At 37.4% G+C, this 17,205-nt stretch overlaps 1 protein-coding gene across 5 annotated transcripts; it reads right to left on the minus strand.

Annotated features, from left to right (window-relative positions):
• Positions 1–7,732: 7,732 nt before the first annotated feature.
• On the minus strand, positions 7,733–13,729 carry LOC126786424 (putative disease resistance protein RGA3). 5 transcript variants are annotated; one of them, XM_050512252.1, is made up of 10 exons: positions 10,714–13,729; positions 10,538–10,602; positions 10,309–10,427; positions 10,142–10,232; positions 9,696–10,014; positions 9,444–9,584; positions 9,261–9,347; positions 9,054–9,135; positions 8,644–8,932; positions 7,733–8,195 (listed from the first exon to the last, which is right to left on the minus strand). In XM_050512252.1, exons 1-2 carry the CDS (start codon positions 13,612–13,614, stop codon positions 10,579–10,581), a joined length of 2,925 nt encoding a protein of 974 aa, XP_050368209.1. In that variant the 5' UTR covers positions 13,615–13,729; the 3' UTR covers positions 7,733–8,195; positions 8,644–8,932; positions 9,054–9,135; positions 9,261–9,347; positions 9,444–9,584; positions 9,696–10,014; positions 10,142–10,232; positions 10,309–10,427; positions 10,538–10,578. The 5 variants fall into 5 exon arrangements, with proteins under 5 accessions (XP_050368209.1, XP_050368208.1, XP_050368207.1 ...); XM_050512251.1 differs by having other exon boundaries at positions 9,658–10,014; XM_050512250.1 differs by having other exon boundaries at positions 9,102–9,135; positions 9,444–10,014.
• Between the last annotated feature and the right edge of the window lie 3,476 nt (positions 13,730–17,205).

Genomic DNA, 17,205 nt, shown 5'->3' on the forward strand with positions numbered 1-17,205 from the left:
TTTAACCAGAATGTCTATTTAAGACACATAATACCTTTATGGAATGAGAACGACGAGATCTACAAGACTCATTTTAGTGAGCCTCGTCAGATTTAAGCCAAATAAAGACGTTTTACTGTTTCTAATCGGGATTTAGTATTTTAGGCTAGTTATATTTTCATTTTAGAACAAATTTATTTAGGTTTATTTGTTTCCTTTTAATTTGGATTCTTTAGGTTTCATTGTTAGATTATGACTTTGATTTTGTTTAGGTTATTGATGCCTATATAAGCATCATATTTATTTGTATTTGGGACATCTTTTGTATCAATAAACCTTTGAGTTTTCTCAATTATTCTAATAGATTCTAGAAATTCTCTTGGATTCGAGAAACCATAGTCTTGTGAATTCAAGACTACCGTTGCTGGATTCTAACAGGTTAGTTCTGTTGCATCATACCTAGTCCTTATTACATTACAGTAATTTCCTTTTGGTTACAATTTAAATAGAAACCTCAGTTGATGATTAAGAAAAACCCCCCACATAATAAGATCGATTAGTGATAAGATTACAACAAGATCGATTAGTGATAAGATTACAACAGATGTTTACACAACTGAATTCAACAATACGAGAAAATTAGAGATACATCTATTTTTCAAGCTTTTTTTTAAGTTTTTTTTTCTTTTTAAATCTATACCCAAAACTTATATAAACATTCCTTACTGAGTTCTCTTTTATAATTAATTAACATATTCAAATTATTTAGTTGAGTTTACGTTTTTGCCATTTTAATTGAAAATGGAAAATATCTCCCTAATTATAGCTTTTACAATTTTTTTAATGCTATAAAACATGTAACAATTTTAAATATAAATGTGTTTATAAATTAAAATATTCAATTTGGTAAATCTGGATAAATTTTCTATTAATAAATAGTCAATTGAAGAAGTAAATTTACGTTATAGACACAATTGTATTAATCAAAGCAATTGATTTGAATGCCTTAAAAGCTGTCCATTTGGCGAAAAAAATTTCAATCCTCTCGGAGAACCACTTGGCAATGTTTAGTGGTCCTTCTCACCTATTATATTTTGACAAATGGATTTATTAGACCAAAATTATAATTTTACATAGTTTTATTATTTGTGAATTAACCTTCATGGATATTAATGATTTTGAATTAGGATTTCGGGTTTAGAGTTTAGAGTTTAGGGTATAGGATTTTAGAATGTAGGATTTAGGGTATAGAGTTTTAGAGTTTTGAGTATTAGAGTGTAAGGTGTATGGTTTTAGAAAGAAACATAATATAGTCTTTGATAAAATAACTTAAATATGATTTTTTAATTAAATATTGAGTGTCAAATGGTGATTGGAAGGGAATACCATTAGATATTGTGGTTATCCTGTAGGACTGAAAAATTTCTCCAATTTGGCTCTTACTTTTTACCACTGTAAACCACTACTACAAATACAACCTTTCATAACTTTTTTTAATGACGTTTGGTCACCACGTCATGATATGTTTATTCTATCTCAATTTCAACTTAATTTTATGACGTTTTATTATGATGTTTTACCAGTGTCATCAACCTTATGACGTTTTCCAAATGTCATAGAAATTGTTCTTCACGACATTTTGGAACAATCATGGAATAGTCTTTTATGACCTTTTTTTATCTGTCGTGAAATAGTTTCTTATGACGATTTTTCAACCATCGTAAACGTTGTGATGAGCTATGATGATTTGCAACCGTCATGAAAACATTTGGTCAATGCAATTTTTTATTTAACCTAAACATACTTGTAGTGCTGGAAACATAAAAACACAACTCTCCTGCACCTCTCCTCTCTCATATCATGCCTTTCTTCCCTTTTGAGGCCCGATCTCAATGTTCTTCTCCCTTATCTTGCCTCGACTACAATCAATCTCTTCCAATATTTTCAACATGTTAACACCACCCTATGAATGGGGCGATTACCGGCTTAATCTCCTCCTATTCCGGTTGTCGGACCGTGACCGGAGACCTAGTATGCCTGGCTGGCTGGCAATCCGATCCGGTAGCGTCACTGCTTGCTCGGGTATTATCGTTAACGCCACCCACGGTGGCTTGCCTAAATGATAAAGACGCTATGTGTTGGCACACATTCTCACATTGAGAGAAGAGCCAGACATATCTTCCAATGCGCCTATAAATAGGTTGCCTAAACCACCTAAGAAAAGTAACGTATTCCTGAGTTCTTTAACTCTCGAACTTAAATTTTGTTATGGATTTTAACTTGGGCTTCAGAGGGTCAAAGGCCGGCGCACTGCTAGTCCTTTGACTTTGACACATGTTATGTAGAGGTCCCACTGAGCTGACATATCGTAATACAAGGCTATGAAGTTAGGTCCCCCGGATTTAACTCCTATAACCTTTGGCGCTAGAAGGAAAGTCTTTGTGAGCAAGGCTCTTCCAGCTTGATAACAATGCTGACTCTGAATGAACACGAGAATCCACAATCGCCCCGTCGGTCCCCTCCCCCGGAGGCAGACACGACACTTTCGCTAAGACTGTTCCTTGATCCGTAGCTTGAGGCCGGGGGACCGTTCCCTAATTCACAAACCACAATTGGAGGGTCATCCCATGTTCCCTTCATAGGCCCTCAAGTCGCACTAGAGTTAGCCCTCCAAGACTACAAGAGGCTCCAGGCCGAGATGGAGCTAAAGCGTTAGGCCACACATGCCACCTTGGCACGCTCGGCCGCACTCGAGAAAGAGCAACAACTCTTCCATATCCCTCTCGAAGGCCGAATACATGCAGATAAGGCCCTGGAAACACCCGCAGCCCCATGACGTCCGAGACCACCACGTAAAACGGTGCATATCACCCAACCTCTGATCAATGCGTTATTGGGCCGGCCGGCCCCAGTACCGCATTATGTAGACCTGGGCATGGAGAACCCCGAGGTGGATCAGGATGACCCGGAGGTCCCAGTGGGTCCACCCACATAAGATCTCCAGACTCAGCTCTTGCTACTTATGAATGATACTTTGGAGCGTCTGACCAAAAGAGTCGATGTAATTGAGATCAAGAGCACGCTGCGCCAATTGCACGTGGGATATGGAGGTCGAGCCGGCCTGTTCAGCCAGCTGGTGCAAAGAGAGCGACGCCCATTGGGGGGAAAAACCGCTGAAGGTCACTAAATACAATGGGCGCTTTGACCCGTATACTCATTTGGAGAACTTCCAATCTAGCTTGGCGAGCACGCGGTACACGGACGCTAAATCGTGCCATGCCTTTCAGTAAATGCTCACTGATGAGGCCTCGGGCTGGTTCGTCAGTCTCCCTTCGAGTTCGGTGGATAGCTTGAACGAGCATATATGAAAATTCCTTAACCGTTTCATCTTGCAAGGTGGAAAGAATACGGACTGGTCAGATCGCCACTTTAAGGCTATTTAATCTAGGGGTGGGCACATGACGGGATTTGACGGGACAAAGCTCATCCCACGTCCCGTCCCACTCTTTTGAATCGTGACGGGATCGGGACAGGACGAGGGTTTTTAAGAATGCATCCCACTCGGGATTAATCCCGGTTGGGACGGGACAAATTTCACCTTCCTATAAAGTTAAATAAAAATCTATATTTTTACTTTTTCATTAACAAAAAAACATTCAATAATGAAATTTTAACAAAAAAAAAATTATGTTCAAAATATTATAATTTACCGTTATTATTTGAGTTGATATAATTTTGGAGTTATTAATAACATAAATTAGTTTCATTTTGATACAAATATATAAGAATTTTTAAGTTTTCATTAAAGGTGGGACGGGAAGGGACGAAGCGGGATAAAAATTATTCGTCCCACGTCCCATCCCACTATTATGAAACGGGACAGGATCGGGACGGGACGAACGTTTTTAAACCTCCGTCCCGTCCCATCCCTATGAATTTCGGGACGGGATCGGGATTTCCGTTTTTTATGCCCACCCCTAATTTAATCATACAATATGATATTATATTCTTTCCACTTTCAAAAATACATCAAGAAATAGTTGTCTAATTTTCCTTTTTCCAGTGTATGTTACAGATTACTCTTACATATATTTTTATTTCTATATATTCAACCGTTGACCATTAGTAGGTTATGAATTTTTTGTATTGTTTTTAGATTGTATATATGATATAGGTGTATAATCCCTCTATATTCATTTTCTATAATAGCAACCATATCCCAGAGGTAGTTTATAGTTAAGTGTGATAATCCCAACAATACATCCTATCGATGAAACCCACGTACACTCCTTAACTAAGAAAGTAAATCCTACCTATAGAGCAAAATTAACAAACCAAATCCACCTATTTTCAAAGAACAATTAATGTACACATTCTAAAAATTTAACCTACTGAATAGACATTACCTATTCCACAAGAAATAAAAACAATCAAACAAATACCCCTCAAACCCACCTGCCTTTTAGGCACCTTTGCCTATCACACAGGTACAACAACCCGAATTACAAGTAGAATACACCTCACCAACATATTTTACTCAACAAAAAATCACATATACCTATACGACATAATTCAAATGGGAGTCATACCTATGATACTGGAACCACACAACAACAAACACCACAAACATAGGCAATTCATACAATTAGAAGCTCAATACCTACCAAACAGATCCAAAGAAAAACATACTGGAATAAGCGAAAATAAAAGTTGTTGACAAACCAACGCCATAGAGACTTGTGAAATCGAGCAATCCATTCATATCACAAAAATTAAACCGACTAATATCATGAATAAAGGTTGGAAACTAAAATTGAGAACCTCATATATCAAGGTTTCATATGTAAAGATTATATAATCTCTAAATCCCCTATATTTAATTATGTTGCTTCGATCATGGATGAGAATAAATCAATATCTGATGCTACAATCAAGGGCTATATATTGAATTCAGCTTACTCTATCATAGTTGGATTTTGAAACAAAGACATATGCTTCAATCAAGTGATACATGTCATTTCTAGATTTTGTGGTTATGTATTAGGAGAGTGGTACATTTAATAAATATCAGCAAAATAAGATTCTCTTATTTAGAACCAAAGTATTTCTTTTTCAAAAAGTAGACGGCGTAATAAATATGTTTGGTGTCAATTAAGAGACGAGTGTAATATAAAATAGGTCTATATTTTTGGGTGTATGTTTAAATGCCCCTAAAACTGCAGGATTAGGATTTCGGAACCGGGAAAAATCGTTTTAACATGATTATCAACATAAGCTCCTGAAACAAACAGCAGCTTAATCTCCTTTTGGTCCTAAGATATAAAGTATTTGACTCCTCTTCTTATAAGTCATAACTCATAAATAAATGTCTCCCCTCTCATACATCCTCAAACAACATATCGACGTACGCCAGAGATTAGCGTTTGATAATTCATATAGACCCCATCGAATATATAAATTAATAATGACATAATTTATATAATAAATTATACATTTATGAGTATTTCACTAAATAAATTAATATAATATATCAAACAACATAATTTTTTCATTTCCGTGATAAACCAAATAATGTGGTGCATGAACAAAGTAAACCTTTTTTTTCAAAAAAAGTGAAAGAATAAATATATTATACCTTGATAAATTAGTAAGTTATTATTAAATTAATAGATTATTAATTTATCGATATATTAATATTTCATTAAAATAATAAATTTTGTCAGTCCCGAGTTTATTAATTTATAAAGAAATAATGTGGTGCATGATTGCATAAACAAAGTAAAACTTTTTTTACTTCGAAAAAGTGAAAGAAAATATATATTATACCTTGATAAATTAATAAGTTATTAATTAATCGATAAATTAATATATTATTAATTTATCAATATATTAATATCTTGCAAATAATAAATTTCCTCAAACCCGAATTTATTAATTTATAGAGATTTTTTAGTACATATAAATTAAGATGTGACATTAACTTCGTGACCCATGTTTTCATAAACTAAACTCATGAAAAGAATAAGATTTTCCCCACTCTAGAATTTACATACAATTATTATGCACCTTCCTAATCATTATTCCCCTTTCCCGTATTTCATTCTCCCATTAAACTTGCAGTAACCTCTTGGAAAGTTTCTAATTCAACACCTCCTCTAAATACAAAGTATTTGGCACTCCCTTAACAAACAAAACACTCACAGCCAAAACCCAAAGAAGCACTTGGCCCATTGGCCCATGTTCCTCAAGTAAAAACATGCACATGCATCTCATGGTTTTTCACAGAGGATGACACGTATGTCTTGTATCCTCACTGGGGTATCAAGTATGTGTTGTATCCTAGTTCTGGGTACTTCATTGGTTTATTGTTCCTATCCGAGTTGCTTGACTCGTGCTTGAGAAGCCAACCTTGTGATATATTTCATGATCTCCAAATCTCACGTCTAGCTAAGCAGCTCATCTGTCTTGGCTGTTAAGATTGATCTTACTTGTGATATTTCTCTTCTCTCGGTCTCGAATACCTTGAGATCTCAAATTCATGATGCACTAATCTATGCCTCTTGCTAGGTCATGTTTAGTGTTAGGATCAAGTTGCTATTAACCATTTGTCTTTGTATAATTTGCTTAACATCCCAAAAAAATGGTTAGTGGGTTTTTATCTTGTTGCTAATGGTTTTTAGTATTTCTCCTCATGTCACTCTCAATGCCTTCAGAAGTGTCCAAGGCGGTTAGTGCTCTTAGAGGCAGTTGGGATCTGCCTAAACCTAGGTATCCCCCTTGTCTATAAATGCGGAGCATGTTGCTTTGTGTTTGATGTGGAAAAAATTGAGAATTTGCATTTTCTTTAAATCAAAGTCATTTGCATGTTCTTGGGGCCCTGAGTCTTCCTATGTTGATTGTAAATCTCAAGGCTTGAACAAAATCATAACACAACTTTTACATCTCTTTCATGATGTTGCATACCATGGCAGATTTGTAGTGCAACAGGTCATGATAAGACTTTCCAAGCAGGGCTGGTTATCAGTTAGCTAGTATATGTCTATTTCGTCTCAGTGCAAATTTCATTGTGTAAACACGCGAGAGACAAGTGAGGTAGAGTAGTCTAGAGACTAGGTCTTACATAGGATATAAGGATGGCTTGATATTCTCATATTGCTACAAACTCGTAAAAGATGTATTGGTACATAGAGGAAGTCTTTGTCCCTCAAAAGTTAGGGGCACACAGTTTTTCTCCCTGAATTCAGGGTGTCAACGAGTAAAAAACATTGTGGTGTTGTGTGATTATTTTTACTGTTTTCAGTTCATAATTCGATAAACTGTTCGTCAAGTTACCAAACACTTGTAATATCTCTGAACACAAAAATTCGTGAAAAAATTGTAACAGTCATATTCACCCCCTCTAAGACCTTCACCTCCCTTTCTATTTCTCTTTACTTCATCCATCATTTATAATGTCTTTATCTTAAAAAAACAATATGATGTCTTAGACTCGCCCAATCATATGTTACCGTCACGAATTTGCACTAATAAGCTGACGTGGAGGTCAGAGACAGGGGAGAACATAGTAATTTACCATGGGACTAGAGTCGGAACGAACACTGCTCGATCAGACCTTCAGACTGTTTCTTGACACCAGTCATTCAACAAAATTGAAACCAAGACATAAATTCTGTTTTTTCTTTTTTTTTTTGGATAATAAAAAGATTTCAGCTCAAGAGTGAGAGTGTATACTTCCATTACCATGATTCTCTCGTTGAGCTTTATTGGAAAACTTAGATAAGGAACTTGACTCGGCTTCAACTTGGGAGGTACATAAAGTTGAGGCCTAGATTCACTACAAAAGGGCAATTTTTCAGCAAATTACATGGCCGATGTGGATGTATGACTTTTGGTCTGAAAATGTCTGCATGTGGATGTAATTGGTACATACTAAAGCTCAAGAATCGGTCAGACGGAAAAGGATATCGCAAATTCCCAATCAACCAGGTAGATCTTCGATTCTGCTTCAAGAACATGTCTCTCTGCCTGATCATGATTGTCACCTCCGATCCAATGTAGAGACTTAATACTGAACTTCTAAGGAAACTCTTGATGCAATGGATCAAAATAGCTGTATGCAGTACAAGCAGCCAAATGACCTCGATGTGGCGTATCCTCTGCAGCTGAAACATGAAGTGTACTTGGTGAAACAAATACTGTCCCAGATAGGAAAAGACCTGTTGGAGAAGTCATAGAAGGAAGACAGTCATAAATCGTGCAAGAGCATCTCTTGAATAGGACAATTGAATCACGTACAAATGGTACAATGACAGATTTTGACATTTGCTAGCTAATAGACTTCTAACAGGCTGATGAATAAAGAATTGCACAGATATTAATGTATAAATATATGCTAAATGCTGACTAGTAATAATGTTTAGCAAATGCAGATCATCTTGCATATATATAAGATCGTCTCAAATTAAAGTACAATATGAAGGTTCTTCATAATGTACCTACGAATACCACTAAGTAATCAAGAGTTCAATGTAAGGACCTGCCGTCCATCATTTTATTTTTATTTTCAATTGGAAAGACATTATTAAGAAAACATGTTTCAGTCTGATGACGAAGTTGGATCCAGAAGGTGCAAGATCAATGTAATTAATACAGTTTTTTCCATACCTTCATGTCTGGAACAATTGATGACTTGATGTATCTGTCTTCGACAACAAGCTAGTGAACAGTTCTTCACTCATTCAAATCGTGCTGTCTTTATTTGGCGGACATAAAACAAGGAAGATTCTGTGGTGAAGGGAGATATAGTGCTTATCCTCTCTGCATGAGTACAGAATCTCTAAGGCAGTTCAAAGATGATGGTGATTTGATGCTAGTCTATCACTATCTCACATTAATCAGGAAGTGAGATCTGGCTGAAAGTTAATTTAGGCAGATAGTTATTCTCATCCTCCACCTGGGTCAGCCGAACAACCAAAAAAAGTTAAAAGCTATCTCTGATGCTCATTAGTGCGTTACTCATAATCTAACAGAACAATGTTGAAATTCAATGATTTCAAGTAAATGAATACTCATACAAAGCGAATAGTCATTTTCTCAGAAAATCCAGCTGCATGCAGTTGCACCTTAAGTCACAAGTACTGAAGTACAGCAGTTCCACTACATTGCAAGCCGCCGTTTTATACATGCAGAGGTGTATATTACAAAGCACTGTGTTTAGAGCTATATATATGTGCCAAAAACACATGAACTGAGGACTTCAGGTCATGATATAGAAAGTTTACCGTATTAGCATCCCATCAGCTGTTCAACTCGAAGGCCATCCTAAATAATTGTACTGCTTCATCTTGGTGGCTTGGTGCTCTGTTCTTCTGCAATTGATATGTTATTTAGACTTGACTGTATCTTGAAAGTTGAAACCAAATAAAATGGATAATTCTACATGACATAAGGTTTTATTCTGCTACCTATAGATTTCTTTTAAATTATTCTGGAATTTTTTCACACTGGAAGAGTGCCTGAGGGTTTATCTTGTCTTCAGGAGTTTAACCAGAAGAACCTTACAGCCTAGACTCCCAATTCCATACAGAAGGGTGCTTGCAATCTTTCTGAAATGTACTTCCAGCATCAGATGATTGGGCACAGCATAAAAAATAAATAAATAATCTTTGAGAAGCGTACACCTCCAGCAGGATGATTAGGAGAGTTTGATAACCAACCAGGAAGGTATTCGAGCTGACACACTTAAGTACTGTTATGCTTCTTTCAATGTTTTAGGTACATGTCTCTAATAGGCGCTGTTTGTGACCTCTCTAGCTCATTGTCACATATGTTCTTGACTATGCTCCATCATATTGGTTTATGTAACTAACCAAAACGCTTTCTGTAACGTGCTAAAACTCCAACTTGAAAACCAACAGCTTCAAGTTATAATATGATCTACAAGTTGGTACTTATGCAGCTTCCCAAATTTAATTGCCCTGACGATTGCATGCAGCTTCAATACAAGCAGTACAAGTAGCCTGGTGTGGCTCACATCTACAATAAATACATAGAGGACTCGGCTATAACTTGGTTTAATAAAGAAAATCAACAAACCTACCAACTGTCAAAAGATTTATGGGGTATTTCTCATCTGAAACATCAGCACAAAAGAAACACAAACCTTAGTGGTGAAGAACTGAAGATCATCTGGTATTGGAATTGGAAGTCCAGCAATCCCTCGAGCTATTCACATGGCCATGAATCATCATCTCCTGTATAAAAGCGACTTACTTGGCTTATAAATACAGAACTTGGCATAAAACTCAGACTATGAGAGCACTACATTACCTGTGGATAGACCAAACTTGATCCCTGATGTATCTGAAAGTTGGAAAAAGACAATGCCTGATGCTCAATTGATGGTTCCTTCCCCCATCCAGTATTGGCTTCCCTTTGGAGATGCATCCCTATAATACATGGTGGCAAAAGAAATGATTCAATTATAAATCCAAAGACTCATATAGAACAGTGCCATGTGATGCAAATAATAACATATGAGTGCACATATTAAGCTCACCGTGTTGAAATATAATGCGGCATTAGAGAAATGTGCTTGTTTCAACTTTCAAGAGAAGGTGAAGCCTGGAATGAAATGAATGATAGAGGAATAAGAGAATTACACATCTAAATCAACATGACATATCAAATTAAATGAAGCAAAAACAATAACTCTTAACATTGAAGCAAATGTACCTCATCAGATTCAAAGTCAGCTTCACCTTCCAAGGAATATACATAATCAGATTCGTAGTCAGCTTCAGCTTCACAGGAAGATGCATCATCAGATAACAAAGGAGTAAAGTGAGGAATCTCGGCCCGCTCCTCATCTTCTCCTTCCCAAAGTCTTCGGAAAATTGGAGAAGATCTGATGGTCATTTTCTGCAGTGGTTTGTTGCGCAGGAAGTCCGGCAGTGTTTCTAAATCGTAGCAGCTAGAAATGGTCAAGTGAGGGAGGCATGGCATGATTGTAACATCGTCAGAAGTCTCCTCTTCCACTCCTTCCCACTCTTTCCAGGACCCCATGTCATGGAAGGTGAGTTGTTTGAGGTTGGGGAATGATATGAACACAGAAGACGAGGAGGTCTGTCCTTGTTCTACTCCCAAAAACCCAACTCCAACCTTTTTGACTCCATGGAAACCTCTAATGACCAATGATTCAAGGGACGCCAGTTTCCCTAAAGGAGGCAAAATCTCACAGTTTGGGCAGTCCTCAAGGGAGAGGACTTTCACGCGGTGCAGGGAGGACAACCAATCGGAGAAGACGCTGCCTTTATAACCGCAGATGGTTAAATATTCCAAAGCTGCATGCGGCTCTAATCCATCCATGATTTTTCTTTGCTCTAACCTATTCCGAAACTCCAGTCTCAAATTCGCGAGGTGAGCTTTATTCACCATAATTGCTGCATTCTCCTCCACCATATTTACAGCTCCTTCAATCTGAATAATAAGATGCAGTTGAAGCTGGTTTAAGCCCTTCAGATCTTCCAACTTGTTAACATCTTCACAACCTCCGACACGAAACACATCTAGTGTCTGCAGATGTGTTAATTTCTCAATCCCTATGATTGACCCTCGAGCTTCACATCTTTCAACATAAAGATGCCTCAAGTTAATCAGCCTTCTCACATCTACTTTTGTGAGACGAAAGCAATTAACAAGTCGCAAGGTTTGCAAATTGTATAAGCTGCTCATGGCGCTTGGTAATTCCTTCAATCTAGTACTACCACATAAAGCAAAATACCTCAAATGTATCAGTCCGCCTATACATTCGGGATCAAAGTCCCACTCAACACGCAAAACTAGTGTCCTCAGACATTTCAATTGTACTATCAACTCAAACATTGAGCTAGTGATAGTAACGTCTGCCACTGTCAGTGTACGCAGCTTTTTATACTTGCGCAAAATAGATTCCACTGAAATGAATGAATCACTCGTGGTGTAATGCAACACAGACAAATGACGAATTTTATCATTTGCCACCTCTGATTTGTCACTAGCATCCAACTCAAGATCCAAAATCAAACATTCATTCTTTGTCAAATATTGCAAAAAGTCATGTACAGTATCATGAATTTTGCATCTGATGTCTCCGTTTTCATCATCCACCTCAATATCTTGAAAGAATGACCGCATTAGTAGATCATCGAAATAAGCTTGACCTATTATTTCTTTGTTTTCACATCCTTTGGCATTCAGATAGTCTTGTGACATCCACAACTCAACCAAATTACTCTTATAGTACACACAATCTTTTGGATATATAATGCAGTACAAAAGACAAAGTCTGAGTGGTGGATCCAAATCATAATAACTTAGTAGCAAAGGCTGAAATACTTCATGTTCAATCACTTTCAATTCCCATATCTTACTATTTAAAATCGCTCGCCATTCCTGAATCTTGTTCTTATTTCGCATGAGGCTTCCCAACGTCTTTGCAACAAGAGGCAACCCCTTGCACCTTTTCACAATCTCTAACCCGACGTCTAGAAACTCTTTAGACACCCTGCTCTCGTCCACATCTGCACTGTAATAGAACAGTGACAAACAAAATGCTTCCCCTAACTTCTTCAACGAGATCATTTGAGTTGTTGCTTTCATCAAAACAACAATCTCCTCCTTTCGAGTGGTCACCAATACTCTACTGCCTATAGCACCATTACGTAAAGGTTTGATCAATTCTTCCCATTGAGTAAGTGTTGGACTCCACACATCGTCTAAAACAAGTAGAAACCTTTTACCCTCAAGCAATTCATATATGCACTGCATTAGAGTTTGCAACTCATCTGAATTTTTTGAGCTATTATTTCTATCTAGTTCTTCAATGATAGCTCTTGCTACTTTGCTCTCTTCGAATGGATCTGAGACACAGACCCATATTCTCTTGTCATAATGAGATTTAACATTTTCATCATTATAGACAAGTTGGGCAAGAGTTGTTTTCCCCATTCCCCCCATCCCTACTATAGGGATGATTAGAGGAACCTCTTTTTCTTGACTGCCCTCACTTAGCAGCTTGCTAACTATGAGGTTTTTTTCGTTATCTCGACCGAATGTTTTGACATTGGGAAGAGAAGTAGATTTTGGTCGTCGAGGAAGTTCGGCTACCCTTGTGGTGCTTTGAAAGGTGAAACTTTCCTTTTCCTTACCAATCAAATCTATTCTTTCATTAAGCTCTTTGATCCTCACAGAAATATCACGACGAAGCAATAACTGATTGGCTTGGCCGAAACAAAAGCAAGAGGAAAGGCAGGGGAAGCATACCTTCTTCTTAGTTGCAACATCATTGAGAGCCCTTCCATCTTCTTGTTCTTGTCTCTCCATTTGGCGCTTGAGAACTTCAGTGATCCACTCATCCAACACGTCATCCATTTCTAAGGAAACTTCAGTCAGTTCACTAAGCCAACGTCTCACTGTGGCCTGCGTCACTTGCCTCTGCTCTGCATCCTCCAACACAGCTCTTATGGCTTCCAGATTGCGGGTGAGGCACATGACTTCTTTCTCAACACCAGTGACCAGTCTGAACTCTTCTCCAACCTTGTCAAAGGTGATTGTAGCCAAACGCTCAAGGAGAACGTTAACCAGCGCTTCAGCCATCTTCTTGCTTCAAAGTCTGATTGAGAATGAAAGTGGAAAAGAGGGCAGATCCTTGCAACTATAGAAATAGCGAGCTATATAGCGAGTATTTTCAACAAAATTATATAGCGCCTTAATGCAACAGTATTTTCACACCACTCTTCGACCAAGACTCAATTTCTAATCTCTCGTAGAAATATTTATCATTTAGAAGATGCCTTGATCACAAAAAAAAAAAACAAGAGGAAGATGCCAGATCTCCGCGCACTATAATGGCCCTTTGTCAACGTTTCTGTGATGGATTAGATATGCTTTAGATCTTTGATGTTGATTTCGTGTGGAGTGTCACAGAACAAATGAATTATTGAAGATATAAAAAGGGGGAAATTCTACGTTACATCGCTTCATCTAGGGCCCGTCAATGGGCCGGATTCGGCCCATGAGTGGCGGGTTTGGGTCGGGTCGGACCTTAATAAATTTAAATAAGTGGCGGGCTGGGCTGGGTATTTTTATAAATACAAATATCCAAGTCCGCCCACCTAAAGCGGGCCTTGCGAGCTTTTACGGGCCGGGCCTTTCGGGCTTCTATTAGAAAAAAATATAATACTCTAATTTAAGAGTTTGAAACAATAAAAGAATTATTATAAAATATTCTAAAAAAAATCACAAATCAATTCTAGTTTCGAAATATTGTCGATCGATACTAATAGATGTGATTGATATATATATTTACGGACCCCGTAAAAATTTCATCCAATTCGGACCTCGTTTAACCGTCGGAATTTTCGGTCAACCAAAAAAAGAGGCGTTTCACATAATAAAACTCATTGACCGGGGCTTTGCCAAATGGGTTTTCTCGTTGCGACCACGCACGATCGGTGACAAAAATTAGGTGATTTTAAATATATAAATAGTTTTTCGCATTCGCATCTTGGTAATGGGTCCCCCCCCTTATGGCATATTAGTATTGTTTTTGGTTTACCGGAAATTTTGACGATCAAACGAGATCCGAATTGGATGAAATTTTAAAATGATCATTAAATATATATACTGATCACATCGGATAGTCTCCATCGATTCTGAGAAGTTTCTTTCATATAGTCGCTTCATAATATGATAGTTTTATTATAAATCTAATATAAAAGGTTATAATACATTAGTGGACACTTCGGCGATCGACAACTCCAATTTAAAATATGGTCGATCGACACCAGTAGATGTGATCGGTATATATATTTAGGGAACCGGTAAAAATTTCGTCCGTTTTGGACATGATTTGACCGTTCGTACCAACGGTCAACTAAAAAAGAAGCGTTTTGACATATTGAAACCCCATTGATCGAGGCTTTGCCAAATAGATTTCTTCAGTGCGACCGCGCACTATAGGTAACAAAAATTATGTGATTTCATATATGCAAACGGCTTTCGGCGTTCGCATATTTGTAATATGTCCTCCCTTATGGCATATTAGTGGTGTTTTCGATTTACTGAAAAATATGACGGTCAAATGAGGTTTGAATTGGATGAAATATTAAAATTATTACTAAATATATATACTAATTACATCGTATGGTGTTGATTGATTCCGATAAGTTTTCTTCATATAGTCGCTTCATAATGTGATAGTTTTATTATAAACCCAATATAAAAGTTATAATACATAAGTAGACACTTCGGCGATCGACAATTTCAGTTCGAAATATGGTTGATCGACACCAGTAGATGTGATCAGTATATATATTTAGGAAACCCGTAAAAATTTCGTCCGTTTTCGACATGGTTTGACCGTTCGTACCAACGGTCAATTAAAAAAAATGTGTTTTGACATATTGAAAAATCCCATTGACCGGGACTTTACCAAATAGATTTATTCAGTTCGACCGCACAAGATATGTAACAAAAATTAGTTGATTTCAGATATGCAAACGGCTTTCGGCATTCGCATATTTGTAATAGGTCCTGCCTTAGGGCATATTAGTGGTGTTTTCGATTTACCGAAAATTCTGACGGTCAAACGAAGTCCGAATTGGATGAAATTTTGACAGGGTCACTAAATATATATACTAATCACACCGGCTGGTGTCGATCGATCCCAAGAAGTTTCTTCCACATAGTCGCTTCATAATGCGATAATTTTATTATAAACCTAATATAAAGGTGATGATACATTAGTGGACGCTTCGGCGATCAATAACTCCAGTTCGAAATATAGTCGATTGACACCAGCAGATGTGATAAGTACATATATTTAGGGAACCCGTAAAAATTTCGTTCGTTTTGGATATTTTTTTACCGTTCGTACCTACGGTCAACAAAAAAAGGCGTTTTAACATATTAAAATCCTCATTGACCGGGGCTTTGCTAAATGGGTTTCCTTAGTGCGACCGCACACAATCAATGACAAAAATTAGGAGATTTGAGATATGCAAACGACTTTCGGTGTTCGCATTTTGGTAATGGGTGTTCCCTTATAACATATTAGTGTTGTTTTCGGTTTATCGGAAATTCCGACGGTTAAACGAGGTCCGAATTGGATGAAATTTTTACAGGGTCACTAAATATATATACCGATCATATCGACTGGTGTCAATTGATCCCAAGAAGTTTCCTTCATATAGTTGTTTCATAATGCGATAATTTTATTCTAAACCTAATAAAATATGTTTATATAATATTTTATTATTTGACGGGCTTTTACGGGACGGGCCGGGTTTCACACCTCTAATTTAAGCCCAGGCCTCTACTTACAGAAGCGAGCTTTGGCAGGCTTTCTCGCGAGCCGGGCCGGACCGAGTAAAAGCTCGTCGGGCTTGCGGGTCTCCGCGGACTTTTCAGATCTACGGGCTAAATGATGAGGCCTACCCGCTGCATCATCACTCCGGTTGGTGTCTGTATACCATGCAGACCATAAAAAGGTCTTCACTTTTTCAGAGTGATCGATACACAAATGAACCAACATTGGAGAACAAAAGTGAAGGTAAACCGACATTGGGGATGAAGGAGGAAAGTTGCGTGAATTGGTTTTGGCACTTTGGCCATGTCAATATGCATAATTGTGAGAGTATGACAGATTGATATCAGGAGAAACTCATGTATGCTATATACGAAATTAATTAATCCCTCAACCTCATGAGTGGAATGATACATTTTAGCAAAGAAACTGATTCGCAAGTATCGAGTTTCGTTGGTTGTTGATCAATTTCTACAATTGTTAGAGGAAATCCGCAACAACTGATCTGTTTAGGAAACTATTGATGCAATGCAGTACAGAGCAGCCAAATGACCTCGATGTGGCGTATCCTCTGCAGCTGACACGTGAAATGTGCTTGCCTTCTTGGTGAAACAAATACCGACCCAGATAGGAAAAGGCCTGTTGAAGAAGTCATACGAGGAAGGTCTTAAGGATGGGATCGTGAAAAAGCATCCCTTGAAACTATGAAGGTTCTGTATATCTTCCTGCCAAAACTTTAAGTAAACAACAGTTCAGTGTAAAGAAGTTTCCACTCCCAAAAAATAAAATAAAAAGTGTAAAGAAGTTTCCATGATTTATCTTTTCAATTGGAATGATCCACTAATAAGAAAAATTGTTCCGGTGTGACCAAGTAGGATCCA

The sequence above is a fragment of the Argentina anserina genome, chromosome 3, assembly GCF_933775445.1.
Source record: "Argentina anserina chromosome 3, drPotAnse1.1, whole genome shotgun sequence".
Taxonomy (NCBI): Eukaryota; Viridiplantae; Streptophyta; class Magnoliopsida; order Rosales; family Rosaceae; genus Argentina; species Argentina anserina.